The 23,218-nt window shown below is 48.4% G+C and overlaps 1 protein-coding gene and 1 long non-coding RNA gene across 4 annotated transcripts in view; one reads left to right on the forward strand and one right to left on the reverse strand.

The window, feature by feature from the left end:
- CLDN14 (claudin 14) overlaps window positions 1–5,879 on the forward strand; it is a 78,304-nt gene extending 72,425 nt beyond the window's left edge. For all 3 annotated transcript variants that reach the window (XM_045389289.2, XM_005548715.5, XM_005548714.4), the window contains one exon: window positions 4,728–5,879. In XM_045389289.2, coding sequence (XP_045245224.2) covers window positions 4,809–5,528 — 720 coding nt within the window. In that variant the 5' untranslated portion in view covers window positions 4,728–4,808 and the 3' untranslated portion in view covers window positions 5,529–5,879. The remainder of the gene's footprint in view (window positions 1–4,727) is intronic.
- The window catches only part of LOC141409805 (uncharacterized), a 40,378-nt gene that overhangs the window by 15,879 nt on the left and 1,281 nt on the right, over window positions 1–23,218 (reverse strand). The gene's annotated exons all lie outside the window — the stretch shown is intronic.

Here is a 23,218-nt window from a genome sequence, read left to right on the forward strand (position 1 = left end):
TAATTGAATCATGGGGGTGGTTTCCACCATGCTATTCTCATGATAGTAAGTTCTCACGAGATCTGATGGTTTTATAAGGGGCTTCACCCTCAGCTCGGCACTCATTCTTCTCCTTCCTGCTGCCATTTAAAGAGGATGTGTTTGCTTCACCTTCTGCCAGGATTGTAAGTTTCCTGAGGCCTCCCCAGTCCTGCGGAACTGTGAGTCAATTAAACCTCTTTCCTTTATAAATTACCCATCTTGGGCAGTTCTTTATAGCAGCATGAGAACAAACTAATACAGCAACCCACTCTATCTCTCCATTGCCAAGTCCAAGTTATCATGCCAAAGTGATTTCACTGCAAACTGTTCTTTGCTAAAGGGGTAGTGGGGGGTGTCTCCAGTCAAATAAGTTCAGGGGATGCTGCACATGAGACCTTTTCTGGGAGAGACACATTAACACATTTCCAGCTATGAGAAGTCCTACAGTCACTAAGGTTTTCTTAAACATATTTGACATTTGTGTCCTCGACACACGACATCCTGCAAATGCAGCATTCCAAGATGCGGTCGTTGGGAAACTCAGCCCTAAATCCTGCTCTCTTGTGCAGCTAAGCCACATACTCCCCACCCAGGATTGTACTTTTGGGGTTTTGTGAACTCAAATGCAGGACCCAGCATTGATGCCTCTGACACATCCTATTAGATTCTGCCTTCCCACCACCACTCAGCCTGTCGAGGGCTTTCTGGAGCTTGAGGCTTGGAACCCTATTTGTTTTGGACCCGTATCTCTCTAGCAAATCTTCCCATATGCACACACATGGCTGCAGGAAAATGGTAGACCACAGGTGAACACCAGTTCAGCCCTGCATGGGCTGCTCCCCCTGGCCAGGCTTGGGCAAGTTCCTTCCTATACAAACAGCCCTGCAGGGCAGGGCGCTTCCAGAGCATCAGGGAGGAATTTTATGTGGCTTCCAGGGAGATGCATTCAGTTAAAGTTGTTTTTCCCTTGAAAGGCCCCAAAGTGAAAAGCAGTTGCAGGGAAGTTGAATTATTACCTAATGCCAGTAGCAGCTGCTGGTAAGGAAGAAGGAAAGCAGGTTGGGGAGCCGGTGTCTGGGATTTGGGGGCTCATTAACACTCATGTCTTAAATTAGCAAATCCTTATAGCACATGTTTAAAAATAGCAGCCTAATGGTTTCTAAAATTAGCCATCATTGCTCTCCATAAATATTTAGACCTCCAATAAACCTCTGGTCCACTCGCCTAGCCTAATGGGCTTGGCTTTTATGCCACATTCTTTAGGGTCTGTATACTTAATTATTGACCTTGAGAGTGAGAGCTGCAAGAAGCCCCATTATGCTTGGACCAGGGATACCCTGTGTGGCTGTCACCCTGGAGGCAGCCTCAAAGCAGGGCGGGAAGAGATCTCAGAGGCCATTCGGAGATCTAGGTACCTGGAGGAGCCTCTGGTCCTGGTTTCCTTGGGACTGTCTTAGTTTCAGCCCTGAAGGTCCCTGTCCTGGGCAACCCCTCAGGCCCTAGCAAAGCAGGGCAGTTTGTTGTCCTGGCTGCCCAAGCCACTGCAAAAGGGACAAGGCCACTGTTCTGAGATCTCTGTGGGAAGGAGTATCTGTTGCTAACACCATCCCTCAGTCCTTACACTAACTTCAGTCCCATCTCATTGAAGCATTAGTGTTTAAAGGGGGGAATGACACCAAGGAGAACACTAGCCAGGCCAGGCATAGGACTTTTGTCCTCTGCTCCTCTCGTTTGCCCATGTGTAAAAAGGGGATGGTAACAGTCACTGACGCATTAGGTTGTTGGGAATAAACTAGGAAATGTGTCAGTGTTCAAACCGTGCTCAGGCCCAGTCATCTGGTGCCATCAGTGTGCTCAGGGTGTAGCGTGGGTCCGCTGGCAGCCCCACTGGCTGTGCCTATCAGGGTGGCCACCTTGGCCTTGTTGCCAGCACCTCCCCCAGGGCAGTGACCATAGGACAGCCGGCCCCAGTCCTTCTCTGGCCAGCAGGGACTGTGATGGTGTCCCCAGTCGCTGGACAGAGTGAGTGCTTGCTGTGTGGAGGGAAGAAAGGCTTTATGCAAAGCCAGCATCATGCATAGTGCATGTGACAAATTCTGGGCTGTGAACAAATAGTCATCCAAAACAGCAGCAGAAAAATACTCGGTGTATCAGTCCATTCTCACAATGCAACCTGAGTCAAAGAACTACCTGAGACAGGATAATTTATAAAGAAAAGAGGCTTCATTGGCTCTCACAAGCTGTACAGGAAGCATGACTGGGGAGGCCTTAGGAAACTTACAATCATGGCGGAAGGTAAAGGGGAAGCAGGCATGACACGGCCAGAGAAGGAAGAAGAGAGAGAGGGGAGCAGGCAGGTGCTGCACACTTTTAAACAACCAGATCTCGTGAGAACTCACTCACTATCACAAGAAGAGTAAGGAAGAGGTCCGCCCCCATGATTCATTTGCCTCCCACCAGGCCCTTCTGCCAACACTGGGGACTGCCATTCGACATGAGATTTGGGTGGGGACACAAATCCGAACCCTATCACCTAGACACCCCTTCAGTCTACTCCGTGTCCTGTGAGGCACCACATTGTTTTGTTATTATTTATTTTTGTTTGTTCATTCATCAGGACAGAACCAATTACCTCCTACAATGCTAAAGCATTTAAACCCAGTATATGTTTTTAAATTAGCAAGATGACGGTTTAGACTCCCAGTGGAAACATCAGTTATTATTTACTCACCAAGTGATTTCCATCTAGTAGGGGATTTATTTATTTAGTTAGTTAGTTTTCAAGACAGAGTCTCGTTCTGTCGCCCAGGCTGGAGTGCAGTGGCACGATCTAGGCTCACTGAAACCTCCGCCTCCCGGTTCAGGCAATTCTCCTGCCTCAGCCTCCTGAGTAGCTGGGGATGACAGGTGCACACCACCAATGCCCAGCTGATTTTTGGTTTTTTTTAGTAGAGGCAGGCTTTCACCATGTTGGCCAGGCTGGTCTCAAACTCCTGACCTTAAGCGATCCACCTGCCTTAGCCTCCCAAAGTGCTGGGATTACAGCCGCCAAGCCCCACTGGGGATTTCTTGACAATGTCTCAGGGTCTCATGGGCAACACCCTGCAGCCCACTTTTCCTGTCTGCAGCCTGCACTGCTTAACTGAGGCTCAGCCCTCTGCAGAAGAAGAAGCAGGTTTTGCCTACTGAGTTTTTCGCCGGTTTGGGATGCTGAAGTGACTTGTCGTCAGCAGAGACGCTTCCCTTTTCTCCCTTCAGACCAAAAAAGAAGCTGAGCCCCAGGTCACCCATTGGATGGGCGCAGCCAGGGCCCGGACCTCCTGATGCTTGGTCTCGCTGATTACCTTGCCCCAGGCAGGACAGAAAAGCTAGTGGTGTCCACTCAAGACTTTCACTCCCCTCCCTTTCTGCCTTCATCCCTTCCTTTTTCCCTTCCTTTCTCTGTCCCGCTTCCTTCCTTTCTCCTTCCTCCCTCCCTCCTCCTCTTCTTCCCTCTCTCCTTCCTTCCTTCCTTCTGTATTTCCTAGTGTTTTTTTGTTTGTTTGTTTTGTTTTTTGAGACGGAGTTTTACTCTGTCTCCCAGGCTGGAGTGCAGTGGTGCGATCTCAGCTCACTGCAACCTCACCCTCCCTGGTTCAAGCAATTCTCCTGCCTCAGCCTCCCAAGTAGCTGGGATTATAGGCACCTGCCAACATGCCCAGCTAATTTTTGTATTTTTAGTAGAGATGAGGTTTCACCATGTTGGCCAGGCTGGTCTTGAACTCCTGACCTCAGGTGATTCACCTGCCTCTGCCTCCCAAAGTGCTGGGATTACAGGCATGAGCCACTGTGCCCGGTCCCTAGTGTCTTCTATATGCCTGGCCCTACATAGGTGCCGGGTCCTTGTCCCCAAAAAGTGTCCTGGATTTTGGTATGCTAAGAATTCTTTAAAAGCCTTTGAAAGGGCTCGGCATTCCCATATCCCCGAAAGCCAGGTAGCAGCCTCTGTTTGATAATAAAGTCACCCTCGATCAGCCCTCAGCAGTCACAAGCGGGCATAGCGAATGGGGAGCATGGTGGGAGCGGAGGTCCATGCTGGAGAGGAGGGATGCTGGCCTGTGCTCCTGCTGCAGCTCCTGAGGGGCTGTGACCTTGGAAATTCCTGCCCTGGCATCAGCTGACAGTCTCTGGGTCACATCCAGCTCTGGAATTCTGAAGGCAGCATCTGACCTACCGAGGGGACGAAACCTCTCCCTGCCTGAGCACGTGGGTGGAGAATTTGCCCACTTCAGAAAACCCCTCATGCTGACAACTGCCCAGGGCTATTTTCTAAGTCACAGCTGGCACACACCTGAGCACTGTCAGGCCAAGGCATGAATAGCACATGTTGATTTAACAAGTGTTATTCCTGGTTACTGACGAACGGAAGGACAGGAGATGCCAAAGCAGCAGCAGTGCTTGAGGGTGGACATAAGCAGAACTTCCGGCAGGAGGCTGGAGTCCTTCCCCGAGACCAGCGTCGGCTGTCATCCCTTCAGATCCTGCCTTCCCGGGAAAGCAGCTATTCTCCCACCCAGTGAAGTCTCAGAAACTATTTTTGAAAACATGTTAATTGCCACACCAACCGCCTATGGAAAACTTGGTTTCGGTGACAGAAATAAGTGCATGAGATAATCTTTAACCCGTTTCCTTTCTCTCCCTGCTCCCGCCTCCCTCGGCTTCATTAGGGCTCCGGTCGGCACCTGAGGAGCGGCGTGACCTCGAGGGCCCAGGGAGCTGCCCAGCTGGCCTAGGCAGGCAGCCGCACCATGGCCAGCACGGGCGTGCAGCTCCTGGGCTTCCTGCTCAGCTTCTTTGGCATGGTGGGCACGTTGATCACCACCATCCTGCCTCACTGGCGAAGGACGGCGCATGTGGGCACCAATATCCTCACGGCCGTGTCCTACCTGAAGGGGCTCTGGATGGAGTGCGTGTGGCACAGCACAGGCATCTACCAGTGCCAGATCTACCGGTCCCTGCTGGCGCTGCCCCAAGACCTCCAGGCTGCCCGTGCCCTCATGGTCATCTCCTGCCTGCTCTCGGGCATAGCCTGCGCCTGCGCGGTCATCGGGATGAAGTGCACGCGCTGCGCCAAGGGCACACCTGCCAAGACCACCTTCGCCATCCTTGGCGGCTCCCTCTTCATCCTGGCCGGCCTCCTGTGCATGGTGGCTGTCTCCTGGACCACCAATGACGTGGTGCAGAATTTCTACAACCCGCTGCTGCCCAGCGGCATGAAGTTCGAGATTGGCCAGGCCCTGTACCTGGGCTTCATCTCCTCGTCCCTCTCGCTCATTGGTGGCACCCTGCTTTGCCTGTCCTGCCAGGACGAGGCACCCTACAGGCCCTACCAGGCCCCACCCAGGGCCACCACGGCCACCGCCACCACCGCACCTGCCTACCAGCCACCAGCTGCCTACAAAGACAACCGGGCCCCCTCAGTGACCTCGGCCACGCACAGCGGGTACAGGCTGAACGACTACGTGTGAGTCCCCACGGCCTGCTTCTCCCCTGGGCCACTGTGGGCTGGGTCCCTGGCAGGACTGTCAATGGAGGCAGGGGTTCCAGCACAAAGTTTACTTCTGGGCGATTTTGTATCCAAGGAAATAATGTGAACACAAGGAAATGTCTTTAGAGCACAGAGACAGAGGGAGGAATAAGAGGAGGAGAAAGCTCTCTATACCAAAGACTGAAAAAAAATCCTGTCTGTTTTTGTATTTATTATATGTATTTATGTGGGTGATTTGATAACAAGTTTAATATAAAGTAGCCTGGGAGTTTGGCCAGTGGGGTTGGTTTGTGATCCAGGAATAAACCTTGTGGCTGCGGCTGTTTATAAAGTGGACAGTATCTGTTTCTGCTTCCAGACTGTTATTCTGTCTCCTAAGATGCTGGTAACCACAGTCAGAGCCCAGTGGGGCTCAGGGTCGCAGGGCCGTGCAGCCGTGATGACCACAGCACCGTGGAGTCCTGACTCTGATGCGGGGTGAGGATGTCGGAGGAGGACGGGGCTGATCTCCATTTGTAAGATGCTTGAAAATGCTAGGAGCTGCATCCCGGCTTGAACTCAGAGGCAGGGCAGAAGGGAAGGGGCTTCCTTGGAAAAAGATAGTTGCCAGAAGTCACAAAATAAGGACAATGTCATTTTCTTCCTGTGAGCAATAGGTCCCCACTGGTAAGAAAACAAGAGTCAGAAGGAAACGGGGCTGGGCACAGTGGCTCATGCCTGTAATCCCAGCACTTTGGAAGGCTGAGGCAGGCGGATCACCTGACGTCAGAGTTCGAGAGCAGTCTGACCAACACGGTGAAACCTCATCTCTTATAAAAATACAAAAATTAGCTGGGTGTGATGGCGGGCACCTGCAATCCCAGCTACTCAGGAGGTTGAGGCAGGAAAATCACTTGAACTCAGGAGGTAGAGGTTGCAGTGAGCTGAGACTGAACCACTGCACTCCAGCCTGGGTGACAGAGCGAGACTCGGTCTCAAAAAAAAAAAAAAAAACAACACAGGAAAAACGGAGTGAAACATGGCCGGTGTCTTATCTTTCTAGGCTTTGGCAAAAAGCCCAGTTAGGAGCCCACTTGCCCCCAAGGGCCTCACTGGGACTTCACTGGCTTCTTTTCTGGGCTGGCCAGTCCCAGCTGCCATGAGAGCAGCATCTGTGGCTGTTCCTGCAGCTGCAAAAAATGTCTGGGCAGCTGGGGGAGGCCTGATGGCTCTGAGAACACTCCTGATCCCTGCTGGCTGTGATCTAAGTCACATGGTGACACACAGGGAGCCTGGGCCTGCTCTCACATCCACATGGGCTCATGTCCTTGGCCCACATCGGACAGCACCTGGCCTCTGTCCTGAACCTGAGGCTCTGAATGTGGAAGGAAACAGCTCACTCCATGGAAGGGCTTGGCTTGAGACTTACACACAGAGGGGCTGTCACGTGAAGTCGCTCTATTCTCAGCGGTCTGGGAGTCAGGGCTCCAGCAGTCACTGAGTGCAGGGAAGAGCCGCAGTGGGTCAGTGGCAGGCATGCAGCCAGCTGGCCAGGCTCGCTCGTGTGGCCTGCTGAGACCCTGGCTTCAGTGCCAGGGAGCCTCTAGTAGAGTGGTCAAGAGGCTTGAGAACTGCTATCAAAAGGGCAGGCCAGGCAGCCCACAGCCCAGAGCCCTGGAACCAGCAAGGCCTGAGGCCTGCTAATGCTCTCCTGACTTCGTGCCTCCTCCTGGCCAGACTGGGTCAGGCACCTGCTTCTCCACTGGCCAAGGCTCACACCCGTAACATGTGTACACTGGGCAGCCCTCTTCTGATTGCTTTAGGCTCTGCCATTTATACCTAATAAACTATGTTGTGATAAAATCTCTCAGGGGCCTCCTAGCAATATTGAAGAACAGAGGATTTAAGAAACGGCTGTACACATACTTACATATTTCTTTTTTGTTTGTTTGTTTGAGATGGAGTCTTGCCCTGTGTGCCCAGGGTGGAGTGCAGTTGCACAGTCTCCACTCATTGCAACCTCTACCTCCCGGGTTCAAGCGATTCTCCTGCCTCAGTCTCCCAAGTAGCTGAGACTACAGGTGCATGCCACCCCACCTGGCTAATTTTTGTATTTTTAGTCGAGATGGGGTTTCACCATGATGTTGGCCAGGCTGGTCTTGAACCCCTGACCTCAAATGATCCTCCTGCCTCAACCTCCCAAACTGCTGGGATTACCGGTGTGAGCCACTGCTTCTGGCTTCTTGTCTGTTTTGTATGAACCTCTAGACCCCACGCAACAGATGACTCTTCTGGAAGGAGTGGGTGCCACACATCTCAGCCTTTATCTGACCACAGAGAAGATCAGGAGGCTGGGATCTGCCATGCTATTTAGGCCAGGCATTGAGATCTGAGAGGTCCTTATTTATTTAGGATGAAACAAGCCGTTGTTATCTATTCTTTAAGTTATAAAAAAGGAATAAATCTGAATCCATAAAGAGGAGAAAAACTATTTTCTACCGGCAGAATGATACTGTCAGTGTTTGCTTGATGGGCACAATCCAGACAGCATTTTATGAAGTTATTCTAGTTAATAGACCTGTTACAAATGAAAGAAAAAATACCTTTTCTTTTTGTTTTGAGATGGAGTCTCGCTCTGTCACCCAGGCTGGGGTGCAGTGGTGCAATCTTGGCCCACTGCAAACTCCACCTCCCAGGTTCAAGGCATCCTCCCAGTTCAGCCTCCTGAGTAGCTGAGCTTACAGGCGCCCACCACCATGCCTGGCTAATTTTTGTATTTTTAGTAGAGATGGGGTTTCACCATGTTGGCCAGGCTGGTTTCAAACTCCTGGCCTCAAGTGATCCACCTGCTTCAGCCTCCCAAAATGCTGGGATTACGAGAGTGAGCCACCACACCCAGCCATGAAAAAATAACTTTCTCAAACTCTTTTTCTGAATTCTGTCACTACTAAAATAAAATATGGCTCTCTCTCCTCCTCAGGTGAAAGTCTAGTAATAATGACTACAATTTATTATCACTTACTGTGTGTCAGGCATAGTTTTCTTTTCATCTACTAATTTGATTCAATGTGAGATAATTTTTTTTTTTTTTAGTTTTCTGTTTTGGTTTTTTGAGATAGGGTCTTGCTCTGTCACCCAAGCTGGAGTTCAGTGACTCAATCACAGTTCACTGCAGTCCAACCTCCTGAGCTCAAGCAATCCTCCCATCTCAGCCTCCTGAGTAGCTGGGACTACAGGTGTCCACCACCACACACCTGACTAATTTTTTTTTTTTTTTTTGTAAAGACAGGGTCTCACTGTTTTGCCCAGGCTGATCTCCCACTCCTGGGCTGGCTCAAGCAATCCTCCTGCCTCAGCCTCCCAAAGTGCTGGGATTATAAAGGTGAGCCACCACACTAGATAAATATTATTCTTAATCTCATTTTATAAAGGAGAAAACTAAAGCACAAAGAGATTAAGTTACTTGCCCAGGGCCACAGGGTAAGTGAGTAAAAGACCCAGGATTTGAACCCAGACAGGTAGGCAAGGGATGAATACATTAACTCAAGAAGACACATGATCTATAGTCTAAGCACATTTATGTCCAGACTATATCCAAATAACACAGGGAATTGCTTCATGGCCATATTCGGCTCTTTGCAGTACCACCACTTGACAGGGCTTGTGTTAACTGGGTCCTAGGTGGATTGGATGAAAGATGATGTCAGACCCAGAGGTCCAAGATGGAATCCCATGGGAAACAGGCAGTGGCACACAGGAGGGGATTTGTGTGGCTCCATCATCCGAAAGCTGGCCAGCTCAGATAGGAAGTTGATCTTCCTAAGACCTTGGTTCCCACCCTCAGGAAGAAGGTGTAAGAATGCAGCACCCAGCTCTCCCTTCTCTCTAGCTCTCGCCATTCCTCAGGTCCTCCGAGCCCCTCTTTGCCACATTACAACCTTGGCCGTGAGAGATGCCTGTATCCACCCAAATCTTTGGGACTAGGATTTCTTAACCAAGGTTGTTTCAACAAAAGCATGATCTCCTTGTGGAGGTGCAATGCACAACCCCACATTTCAGGCTGAAAAGAGAACATGAGTCTGACTCATGTGTTCTAGAAAACCGTTGTTATAGGCAAAAATTTACAGCATGACCCTTATGGATTAAGAAATGCTGCATTTCTTTATTTCTCTAAATCACATCAAATTTGGCTCCAATCCAGAGCGATCTAAAGTCATTATGGGGGAAAAAATGTATATTAAAGTCAAGCATGTTTTCTGGTCCCCTACCCCTGCATTGAGGGGGTCTCAGGGGCCCAGCACTAAGGGAGGCCCTAGACTTAGAAGGGATGCGGGGCTCAATCTTCAGTCCTTGGGGTCGCCCTGGTTTCCCACTGATTGCCAGGCCTGATGCCTTCACAGCCTAGGAGCTCCCGGTGCTCCTCATCCCTCCCTTTAAATAGGCACTGGAATCTTCCACCCTGTAGAAGCCTGGAGCAAAAGTAACCTTTTTCCCAGGCAGTCTCTGGGAAGCTGTTTCCTGAGATGGAGCCGCCCCCTCCTACACTGAAAGTACCTGTTTCCCCTCTGGGACAACACGGCCTAATTGGTTTCATGAATTTAGCCTTTTGAAATCAAAGGCTTCTGAAACGTCCCAGAAATCCCACTTTCATGTCAAGCACTGTGGACATAAACGGAAATAATTTGAAAACTACAGCACAATTTGAAATGTGTATAACAACAATCAATTTCTTGATAGTAATAAACCAAAGATGGCACCAGAATTTGCACCCAAAAATCCTGGCCCCAAAGCCCCACACTTGGCCACAATGCCATCCTGCCTCCCTGCCTCGGTCCCCCTGTCTCTCACTGCCAGGCAGGAGCAGCATGGACGGTGACAATCCAGGCACGTAGACTCCATGTGGGTCTGGACTAGGCGGTGGCAGTGGAGAGGCGGGAAGAGGTGGGGATGGGCCTGCCGGTAGAGGTGACAGGGTTTCCTGATGGCCAAGCGTGCAGAGTGGAAAAAAAGATGCTTTAAAGGTGATGCCAAGGCTTGGGACTGGATCAACTGGAAGAAGAGCATTACCATTTTCTGAAATGAAGAAGATTCCAGAAAGAATGGTTGTTGATGAGGTAGATCAAGTTTGCTTTCATCTATGTGGTCTGAGCTGCCTCGGGTGGAGAAGTTGAGTGGGTACTTAGCTATATAAACCTGGAGTTCAGGGACAGCCCTGAGCTGGAGAGATTGGCCCAGAGATGGAATTTAAACCACGCAGCTTGAAAAGATCACACTGGAAGTGAATATAGATGAGGAACTCAAGAGACTGGGCCGAGCCCTAGAGAGAGTGGCGTACAGAAGCTAGCAGCGGCGGGGATTCAGCACAGGAACCAGGTGAGAAGTGCCCAGGGGCGACGGAAACCAAAAGAGGAGCGCCCTGGAAGCCAAGGCCAGAGCCCGTTTCAAGGAGGAAGGAGCAATCAACAGCACGGATTTACCACCTTTAATCTTCACAGACACTCAAGAAGTCAGCACTATCCTCACCTTCCTTCCACAGACGAAGCAGAGCATTTGCTCACGTGACTTGAAGATGCGCGTAAAGCCCCTTCACCATGAGAAAACTTTCATGCAACTGGAAGTTCAAATTTCCTACTGCGTGTAAGTGACGGTTTAGTTCCTAAGAGCTACACGGAGACCCAATAGGACTTCATGTGTGTGGGTCTCAGGGGAGGAGAGGGCAGCAGAACAGGAGGGTGGAGCCGAGCACCCTTCCTGAGGCCAGCAAGCACCTGGGCCCGTCTTTCATTCTCAGAGTGAGCCTTCCCCTATTTGTCCTAGAATACAATGCTAAGTTGGCAGTGGTTTTTCGTCTGTGCACTGTAAGGGCCATCTCAGTGCCTTGAAGGGAATGAATTGCAATTCCCCCAAAGGCAGTTTTTCCATCTCTGACAAACAGAATGGGTGGCTCCTCGCCTGGCATTAGATGCCCCTGGCAGGGCAGGGACCACAGATATCTTTTCGTGCTCCGCAGACAGGAGACTGAGTCCCTGGGGGAGGCCTTGCTAAACCGAGATAGGCCAAGCTCAAAGGCAAGCCAACAGCACATTTCTTCTGCCAGAAGCACCAATTTTAGACAAACAAAATTAGAATTGGCAATGCTCTGTGGCTTAAGGTCACGGTGGGAGGAAGGAGGAGAAAGCAGAGAAGCCCCAGAGAGTGACAAATTAGTTTAAGAAGAATTAACTAAGACTTCCACGATTTAAAGAAAAGCCATCTTACATCTCCTAGGGTGAGGACCCGTTTCTTACCTGAGACACAGGGGTGTGTGTGTGTGTATGATAGAGAGACAGACAGTGAGACAAAGACAGAGAGAGACAAACAGAAATATTGAAGCTTAAGATCCTGCATATTTAAAGCCATTTTTTAAAAAATAAAACACACAAAGCCAGTTACTGGGCAACTATCCAAACGAAAACACAGAAATTTCATTCTAGTAAATTATTTTAAAATACTACCAACTGGCTTTCACAGGTGTGTGGCAGGGGGAAGGCATTAGTAAACAGCCCATTTCCTGCCTGGGAAAGGCCAGTGGGGGTCACCCCATAAATCAGGGAGGGCCCAGCCCCTGGGGGGCTAATCACCTGCCTCTTCCTCGCCCCACCTCTTGCTCTGCCAGCTTCACCCCAGGAAAGCCCAGCACAATACACACTTTAATTCCTTTCTCCTGAGGGCTTTCTATTTAAAAGCTCACCACCTTCCCCATGCCTGCTGGGTAAATGATTGACTGGCTTAAGCTCTCCCACCTGCTGGGAGCCCACCAGCTCCTGCCGGGAGCCTCCAAGGCCTCCAGCTCTGGGGAGGTCTCGGATTTGTTTTCTGTCATCCCAGGCATTTTTCCAAAATAAAGCATTTGTGTAGGTTCCCATCTGGCATAAGACAAAGACAGAAGGTAAGACTGAACAGTCCGGAAAATATAGGAGAGTTTTGGTCTAGTGGCCTCAACAGGTATCTGGGGAAGCTGAGGCCTGCCTTAGGTAGGAGCTCATCATGATCTTGCTGACATGAGTTGGAGGCAGTGAAGGCCCAGGATGGGGAAGAGGTTGTGACAATGGGAACATCCAGTGCTATACTTGGATGACCTTGAACCTGGATGGCATGTGATTCCCAGCCCCCTCCTGATATGTGTGCACAGTGGTGACACCCCAGACAACCCTCTGAGTGGAAGGGGTATCCTCTTTTTCCATCTATAGCCCCTTAGATACATCTGTTATAAAATTTAGTATTCTGGCCGGGCACAGTGGCTCACACCTGTAATCCCAGCACTTTGGGAGGCCAAGGCAGGCTGATCATTTGAGGTCAGGAGTTTGAGACCAGCCTGGCCAACATAGTGAAACCCCGTTTCTACTAAAAATACAAAAATTACCCGGGTGTGATGGCTCATGCCTATAATCCCAGCTACTCGGGAGGCTGAAGCAGGAGAATCTCTTGAACCCGGGAGGTGGAGGTTGCAGTGAGCCGAGATCGCATCACTGCACTCCAGCTTGGGCAACAAGAACAAAACTCCATCTCAAAAAAAAAAAAAAAAAAAAAAAAAAATTAGCATTCACCTTGGTAATGACTACAAATTGCTCCATAGTACCCAGGCAGAAGAACATTTCATGCTTTTATTTTTCCAAAATCAAATCTGGTTCCCATTAAAACTACAATGAGCCAGGCACGGTGGCCTGTAATCCCAGCATTTTGGGAGGCCGAAGTGAGAGGATTGCTTGAACCTAGGAGTTCAAGACCAGCCTGGGCAATGAAACAAGACCTCAGTCTCTACAAATAAAACAATTAGCCGGGCATAGGTGATGTTCACCTACGGTCCCGGCTACTCAGGAGGCTGAGGTGGGAGGACTACTTGAGCTCAGGAGTTCAAGACCAGTCTGGGCAACATGGCAAAACTCCATCTCTACAAAAAAAAAAAAAAAAGAAAAAGAAAAAAAGAAAAAAAATTAGCAGGGCATGGTGGAGTGCACTTGTAGTCCCAGCTACTCAGGAGGCCAAGGTGGAAAGATTGCTTGAGCCTGGGAGGGTGAGGCTACAGTAAGCCAAGAGCAGACCACTGCATCCCAGCCTGGGTGACAGAGTGAGACCCTGTCTCAAAACAAACAAACAAACAAACCACACATACACAATGAGATATCACAACAACATCTACCAGAATGGTTAAATAGACTGACAATATCAAGTGTTGGCAAGAAGGTGGAACAACTGTGATACAGTTTGGCTCTGTGTCCCCACCCAAATCTCATCTTGAATTGTAGCTCCCATAATTCCCACATGTTGTAGGAGGGACCCGCTGGGAGATAACTGAATCATGATGGGGCGGTGGTGTCCCCCATACTGGTCTCATGATAGAGAATAAATCTCATGAGATCTATTGTTTTTATAAGGGGTTTTTGCTTTCCCTTGGCTCTCATCCTTTCTTGCTGCTGCCACGTAAGAAGTGTCTTTCACCTTCCACCATGATTGTGAGGCCTCCCCAGCCACGTGGAACTGTGAGTCCAATAAACCTCTTTTTCTTCCCAGTCTCAGATATGTCTTTATCAGCAGCATGAAAATGGACTAATACAAACTGCAACTTACATTGCTGGGGAGTGTAAACTGGTAAAATTACATACTTTGGTAGCTGGGACGGAGCATGAGGTAGAGGCACCTTCTAGGCTGGTGATGTTGCCTCTTTTGACCTGGGAACTAGTTACACACGCATATTCATTCTATGATCATTTATCTAGGTGGACACTTATAATTGGGATTTTTTATTTGTTTTTGTTTTCTTTTTCTTTTTTTTGAGAGAGAGAGTGAGTCTCAGTCTGTCTCTCAGGCTGGAGTGCAGTGGTATGATCTCGGCTCACCACAACCTCGACCTCCCGGGTTCAAGCAATTCTCCTGCCTCAGCCTCCCCAGTAGCTGGGATTACAGGTGCCCACCACCATGCCCGGCTAATTTTTGAATTTTTATTAGAGACGGGGTTTTGCCATGTTGACCAGGCTGGTCTCGAACTTCTGACTTCAAGTGATCTGCCTGCCTTGGCCTCCCAAAGTGCTGGGATTACAAGTGTGAGCCACCGCACTGGGCTTGTTTTTGTTTTCTTTACAAGTCACCCTGTGCTCATCTTTTACCCCACTGGATTGTGAACCTTGCTGTCCTAGTCACTTCTTTATTCCCATGTATGTGGATGTAGTAGTTGCTGAACAAGTGATGGGTGGCTGAATGCATGGCTCTGTGCTTTACAAATGATTGCCATCATTAAATACCTTCAGATATGTGACTCCTCTAATATATTTGACATATGATTTAATATAACTTAAAAATTCATTTGCACAGAACTTTCCAGGACCATATTGTGTGGAGAACAAGGTCTCTTGGCACCATAGTGACTGCCACTCCACTGCGAAAAGAAGAAAGAAAAGAAAAGAAAAGGGTAAGGCCTTGACCAAAGCTGAAAGAGAAGAAAAAAATGTAAGAGAATGCATTTTGTGCAGGACCCAAGAGCCCATGCCTTTTCCTAAATGGAGGCTGAATCCAGTTTCATCATGAGAGTCAATAATAAATAGCAGAGACAGACACATTCTTCCACCATGCCCAAATATGGTCAAAGCTACAGTCAAATCAGGGTCTTTTGGGAGAAGCTCTGAAGTGTGACTTTCAGTGCTGTAAAACAGCACCATCTGATCTTTTGTGCACGAAATTCTTTTAATGACGGCAAAGCCTTTCTATTCACATTTAAATAAAATAGGACGGGTACAGTGACTCACACCTGTAATACCAGCACTTGGGGAGGCTGAGGTGGGCAGATCATGAAGTTAGGAGATTGAGACTATTCTGGCCAACGTGGTGAAACCCTGTCTCTGCTAAAAATATAAAAATTAGCTGGGCGTGGTGGCACGCGCCTGTAGTCCCAGGTACTCAGGAGGCTGTGGTAGGAGAATCACTTGAACCCAGGAGGCGGAGATTGCAGTGAGCTGAGATCGTGCCACTACACTCCAGCCTGGCAACAAAGCTAGACTCGGGAGGGAGGAAGGGAGGGAGGGAGGGAGGGAGGGAGGGAGGAAGGGAGGAAGGGAGGAAGGGAGGAAGGGAGGAAGGGAGGAAGGGAGGAAGGAAGGAAGGAAGGAAGGAAGGAAGGAAGGAAGGAAGGAAGATAATCTTCCTGCTTCTTATCTCCAAATCCTCAAACTTACTTGTTTCTATTCCCATCTGCTGCTTCCTTTCTGCTCCTCTCCCAAGTCAAAAGCCAGTCTTTCACACAGAGATGTGTCCCTGCTCTTCCAGACTTCTTCAGACTGTCTCCTTGGCAATTTCTCTCTCTCCTGTGTTGTTTGATTCTTTGGTATCCACCCTGCTTTTTTTCCCTTTTTTTCTTAGAGACAGGGTCTTGCTCTATCACCCAGGCTAGAGTACAATGGCATAATCATAGTTCACTGTAACCTCGAACTCCTGGGCTGAAGCAATCCTCCCACCTCAGCCTCCCAAGTAGCTGGGACTACAGATGTGTGTCACCATACCCAGCTAATTTTAAAAATTTTGGTAGCAACAAGGTCTCGCTATATTGCCCAGGCTGCTGGTCATGAACTCCTGGGCTCAAGCAATCCTCCCACCTCAGCCTCCCAAAGTGCTGGGATTATGGGTGTAAGCCACCATGCCCAGCCTGCTTTTCTATATCTCTATCAATTATTGATAGAGGAGTATTGAAATCTGACTATAAATTAGGATCTATTTCTCCTCACAGTTCTGTAAGTTTTTACTTCATGTATTTTGAAGCTCTGTTGTTAGGTGCATAAACTAGAATTGTTATAGTTTCTTGATTTAAACCTAAGCATATCAATAATTACATTAAATGTAAATGGTCTAAACACATCAGTTAAAAGCAGAGACTATCAAATTGGATAAAAAAGCACATCATTGGGTTGGGTCTTCCCAATTATGTGCTGCCTACATAGAAAATCACTGTAAAAATAAAGACACAATAGTTAAAAGTAAAATAATGGAAAAGTATATGATATTAACACTGATTTATTTAAAAAATGGAGGGGTTATATTAATATCACACAAAGAGATTTCAGAGCAAAAAATGTTATCTAGGATAAAGAAGTTAATTTCCTAATGATGAAAGGTTTATAACAATTCTGGAAAGTTGTAGAATATTATTCAACTTTCCACTTCCTTCTGATAAAACAGCCAAAGTAATCCTTTAAAATTGGGAGCTATCAGTTTAATACAGCAGACTAAGTTCATATGTTTAAATCCCCATTCTTCCATGGCCCCATTAAAATAATAGCAAATAATAAAAGAATATAATACAACAACAAAGAGAATGTGAGAAGTGTCAAAAAACTTTTTTTTAATTCTTGAAGACAGAAAGCTGAAGTGAAATAATATATATATTTTTTGAGACAGGCCATCACCCATGCTGGACTGCAGTTGTGTGATCATAGCTCACTGCAGCCTTGACCTCCCAAGCTCAAGTGATCCTCCTGCTTCAGCCTCCCAAGTAGCTGGGACTACAGGTCACATCACCATGCTGGGCTAATTTTTTGACTTTTCATAGAGACAGGGTCTCACTATGTTGCCCAGGCTGCTCAAAAGATCCTTCCACCTCAGCCTCACAAAGTGCTTGGATCACAGGCATGAGCCACTGCTCCCAGTCAAAAATACAATGTTTTTTATATAAATACAAAAATACAGGGTAGCAGGAGGCACAGCTGGGAGTATAAACCTGGAGTACAAGTGGAGAGTCTGCAATTGAGTTAACTAACCTGACAGGCAGACCCTGAGGGGGAGTGCAGCTGAAAATGCAAAATGCCAGGCAACCAGGTATTTACTTGTGTATTGCCTCCCCCTCCCACACATCCCACCACACACATACAGAATATTCTTTTAAAACAACTAAATAGGGCAGGCATGGTGGCTCACACCTGTAATCCCAGCACTTTGGGAGGCTGAGGCAGGTGGATCACCTGAGGTCAGGAGTTCGAGACCAGCCTGGCCAACTTGGTGAAACCCCATCTCTACTAAAAAAAAAACCCAAAAAACAAAAAAAATTAGCCAGGCATGGTTGTGGGCCCCTGTAATGCCAGCTACTTGGGGGGCTGAGGCAGGAGAATCGCTTGAACCTGGGAGGTGGAGGTTGCAGTGAGCCGAGATCACACCATTGCACTCTGGCCTGCACAACAGAGCAAGACTCCGTTTCAAAACAAAACAAAAAACAAAACAGAAAAACAAATAAACCATTTGGAAAGAAACTTATGAGGTGGGTAGTACAAGTGCTGGCACCTCCCCACGAAGCTCTACTTCTGTCATTTGAGAAGTCCTTGCGGGTAAACCCAGTTTCTCTGGTTAAAGGGAAGCCTCCCTTTTGACAAACCTTGCTTACGTAAGCAACACTCCCTGCCAGCCTCTGTATTGCCTCACATGCCGAAGAGTCATCAGACATTTGAAGAAATACTGCATCATGAAAGGGAGAGAAAAGAAGAACAAAGAGAAAACACCTGACACCAGAGGAAACAGATCATTCAGGGAAGAAAATCTCAATTTAGGCCAGGTGTGATGGTGCATGCCCGTAATCCCAACACTTTGGAAGGCCAAGTTGGGAGTATCACTTTAAGCCAGGAGTTCCAGACCAGCCTGGGCAACATAGCAAGACCCTCGTCTATACAAAAAATAAATTACTCAGGAGTAGTGACTTGCGCCTGTAGTCCCAGCTACTTGGGATCTGAGGAGGAAGGATCTCTTGAGCCCAGGAGGTCGAGGCTGCAGTGAGCCATGATTGCACTACTGCACTCCAGCCCGACTGACAGAGACCTTGTCTCAAAAACAAAACAAACAAAAATTCTCTATTCTCAGAAAAATTCAAGTTCACATTTTGTCTATAAGAATAGAATGCTATGTAATCCCAGCACTTGGGGAGGCCGAGGCAGGCAGATCACTTAAGGCCAGGAGTTTGAGAGCAGCCTGGCCAACATAGCAAAACCCCGTTGTTACTAAAAATACAAAAATTAGCCAGGCGTGGTGGCTGTAATCCCAGCTATTTGGGAGGCTGAGGTGGGAGAATTGCTTGAACCTGGGAGGTGGAGGTTGCAGTGAGCTATGAAAAGGTTAGAAAATGGAAAAGTCTCTTAAATTTAAAAAAATTTAAATAAAATATTTAAAAGTTTAAAATAAAATAAATACATTTTTAAAAAGTAAACAAAAGGGTTGGAATATACAGCAGAGCAAACATTCCAAAGCATAACAGAGATTACAACACAAATAAAAGGGAACCACGCGCCAGAAGACGAAGGACACGGAAGTTCCCCATAGGAGGTCAAGCATCTGACAAGCAGGAGTCCCTGAAAGAAAAGAATACAGAGGCTGGGTGCGGTGGCTCAAGCCTGTAATCCCAGCACTTTGGGAGGCCGAGGCGGGCGGATCATGAGGTCAGGAGATCGAGACCATCCTGGCTAACCCGGTGAAACCCCGTCTCTACTAAAAAATACAAAAAGCTAGCCGGGTGTGGTGGCGGGCGCCTGTAGTCCCAGCTACTCGGGAGGCTGAGGCAGGAGAATGGCGTGAACCTGGGAGGCGGAGCTTGCAGTGAGCCGAGCTTGAGCCACTGCACTCCAGCCTAGGTGACAGAGCGAAACTCCATCTCAAAAAATTAATAATAATAAAATAAAATAAAAGAACTAAGATACATCTTCATGAAATTTCTGAACATAAAAGAAAAAGGACCCGAAAAAGCTCCAGAAGGAAGGATTAAATCCAGATCCTATAGAAGGAGTGACTGGCTCCTTCTCACCCAACGCAGCCCCCACATCCCTGCGAGTCATTATCTCCGCACACTGTTCATTTCCCACACAGTTTTTCTCAGAATAAAACAATTACCTTTTTTTTTTTTATTAATTGGAACACACATTTTTCTGAATCTTCCATTAGACTCTAGGATCTGAGTTCAGAGACTATGTCCATGTCATTCGTTATTCTATGTGCAGGACCAGACACAGCCCCAGCTAAATTTCAGGTCTGGTTTTTTTTTTGGTATGTGTGTATGTGTGCGTGTGTGAGACTGAGTCTCGCTCTGTCGCCCAGGCTGGAGTGCAGTGGTACAATCTTGACTCACTGCAACCTCCACCTCCCTGGCTCAAGCAATTCTCCTGCCTCAGCCTCCTGAGTAGCTGGGACTACAGGCGCCTGCCACCACGCCCAGCTAATTTTTTGTATTTTTAGTAGAGACGGGGTTTCACCATGTTGGCCAGGATAGTCTCGGACTTCTGGCCTCAAGCAGTCCACCCACCTCAGCCTCTCAAATGTTGGGATTACAGGCCTGAGCCACTGCGCCCGGCCCAGGTCTAAATTTTAATTGGAGGGGGGATGCAGGGAAGGCAGGAGGCAGGAGTTGTTGCTTGGAAAGCTAGCAAATCATCTTTGACTCCCACGAAGGTATAAAGCCTGTTGCCTCAGCAAGCTCAGGTGCCTGAGGGTGGAGGGAAAGGGCACCAAAAGGGACAACTAGGGGCAGGCTCGGAGATGGACTTGAGTCTAGCACCACCTGGCAGCCTACACAACACAAGAATATTCTTGGGAGAGGCCTCAGCCCAGAAGCTGCCTTTGGAGGTTGGGTTAACTACAAAATGAATCTGGTTTCCTAGAGCATGAAGTCTGGAGGAGGGAGAATGGAGCACAGGGGTGAGGGCAATGGGACCAGAAGGAAACTTTGGGTGCCCCAGGAGCAGTGGGCTCCTTAGCTGCCCTGTCCGTCTATAATAGACTGCACTCTCTCACAGGCTCAAGTTCACGCTCTGATTAGCAGTGGACACTCATCAGACTCCTCTGCCTGACCCAAGGGCCACAGGTGGTAGCACTGGCCCTCCTTCCCTCACAGGGCTGCTCCGGGTCACTGGTCTTGCAGCAATGACTGACTCTGCTAGCAAGGGAGGGTCCAATGGTAGCTAAAGAATGGCAGCTTCGGCCAGGCGCAGTGGCTCACGCCTGTAATCCCGGCACTTTAGGAGGCCAAGGTGGGTGGACTGCCTGAGCTCAGGAATTCGAGACCAGCCTGGGCAACACAGTGAAACCCCATCTCTACTAAAATACAAAAAATTAGCTGGGTGTGGTGGCAGGCACCTGTAAATCCCAGCTATTCGGGAGGCTGAGGCAGGAGAATCACTTGAACCTGGGAGGCAGAGGTTGCAGCGCGCCCAGATCACACCATTGCACTCCAGCCTGGGCGACAAAGCAGGACTCCATCTCAAAAAAAAAGAAAAAAAGAATGACAGCTTCATCCCATCTCTGTCGCCTTCCCCCTCGGCCCGGCCACAGCAGCAGAGCACTCTTCCTCTTTTAATGACTCTATTTCAGTGCAGACCCAGAGCAGCGTGTGAGAGGTCAAGGCCTTCACAACACGCACCTCGGAGTCCATGAGTGGTTCTACGGGAGGCCCTCAGGTAGGTGAAACTAGAGAATTCAGAAAATGTGAAATGATGGACAGGAATCCTTAAAAAGCCACAGACAATGATGCCACCAACACATTTCAGAGGGTAGAGAGTCCTTCTAACTAAAATGCAATAATGACCCCACAATTGCACTCCTAGGAATATATCCAAAACAGGAGAAAGCAGCAGGGACTCAACAAACACTTGTACACAAATGTTCATAGCAGCATTACCCACAATAGCCCAAAGGAAGAAACAACTCAAGTGTCCATCAATAGAGCAATGGAGGAACACAATGTGGTCTAGCTATACAGAGATAGTATACGCGCCCCGTGCCTTCTGATACATGCTGCAGTGTGGCTGGACCTCCAAGAAAACACTATGTTAAACGAAAAAACAACAGATACAAAAGGCCACATATTATGTGACTGCATTTATAGGAAGTTGCATAATGTCTAAGATTCATTCATGTCACAGCTCATATCCAAATTACATTTTTTGGTGGGGCTCGGTGGCTAACGCCTGTAAGCCCAGCACTTTGCGGGGCCGAGGTGGGTGGATCACCTGAGGTCAGCAGGTCGTGACCAGCCTGGCCAATAGTAGAAACCCTGTCTCTACTAAAAATACAAAAATTTAGCCAGGCCTGGTAGTGGCCACCTGTAATCCCAGCTACTCAGGAGGCTGAGGCAGAAGAAATGCTTGAACCTGGGAGGCAGACGTTGCAGTGAGCCGAGATCATGCCACTGTACTCCACAAGACTCCATCTCAAAAATGGAGTCTTTTTTTTTTTTTTTTTTTTTTTTTGAGATAGGGTCTCACTATGTCACACAGGCTGGAGTGCAGTGGTGAGATACGGCTCACTGCAGCCTGGACCTCCCAGGCTCAAGCAATCCTCCCACCCCAGCCCCCCAGGTAGCTGGGACCACAGGCATGCACCACATACTTGGCTGATTTTTTAATTTTTTTGTAAAGATGGGTTCTTTCTATGTTGCCCAGGCTAGTCTCAAACTCCCAGCCTCAAGTGATTCTCCTTCCTTGGCCTCCCAAAGTGCTGGGATTACAAGCCTGAACGACAGCACTTGGCCCATTTTTTAAATGGTTGAATAATAGTCCAATGTACAGATGTCCCCATGTGCCATGTGTGTGCCCCACTGTATCAGCCCAGACCCAATGGTGGTTGCCAGGGGCTGTGAGGAGAGGAATAGACAGTGAATTCCTAATGAAGTGTGGCATGGCATTTTCTTTGGGGATAATTAAGACATTTTTCAAGAGTAAAATATTTTTCACTAGATAGACGTGGTGATTGTGCAACATTGTGTATGTACTAAATGCTACTGAATTGTACACTTTTATGCATTTATTTAGTTTTGAGACCAAGTCTCATTTTGTTGCCCAGGCTGGAGTGCAGTCACATGATGTTGGCTCACTGCAACCTCTGCCTCCTGGGTTCAAGCAATTCTCCCACCTCAGGCTCCCAAGTAGCTGGGACTACAGGCGTGCACCACCACACCTGGCTAATTTTTTATATTTCTAGTAGAGACATGGTTTCACCGTGTTGGATGGCTGAATTGTACACTTTTAAATGGTTAATTTTATGTTATGTGAATTTCACCTCAATTTTTGAAACACATAATAGGAGATGATTTCCCAAGCTGTGACCAGGGAGGAAGACAGGAGCTCCCAGCCCGAGGCTGCAGCCGGGAAGGAGGAGGCAGCAGCCATGTGGGAGGGACACGGACAGCCCCGCACTCCTCTCTGACCACTCGCAGAGTGAGAGCGATCTCTAAGGGGTGGCACCCACTGAGGGGTAACCTAGGGGTAACCCACAGAGCAGCATCAAAGGAGGATTTTCCATTGTTTGCGATGGAGTACAAGATGCAACTCCCTGCTGTCTCCGTACTAAACCTTCAGTAAAATTTGTGAAACCACAAATGCCTTTGAGCAACTGGAAATGTTTGGAGGGAAACTGCAGAAACATTGAGTTCCACGACTGGGCTGGCACAGCATGGAACAGACACATGGAGACTCAGGAGCAAAAGGACAAAGGGACAATGGATAACTGAGTTCCATGAGAAAGAAAAGTCCATTTCATCTGCAGATATGAAGAGCTTTGGCCTCTTGTCATAAACATCAAAGGCCACTGGCTGGGTGTAAGTGAGAAAGGACACACCAGGGACACACACAGACATCGGATTGCGAGCACGGCGAGGGTTGTCACAGGAAGAGAAGGAAGTTCTGAAGGGCTCCCCACAACCCC

This window comes from Macaca fascicularis, chromosome 3 (genome assembly GCF_037993035.2).
Source record: "Macaca fascicularis isolate 582-1 chromosome 3, T2T-MFA8v1.1".
Lineage (NCBI taxonomy): Eukaryota > Metazoa > Chordata > Mammalia > Primates > Cercopithecidae > Macaca > Macaca fascicularis.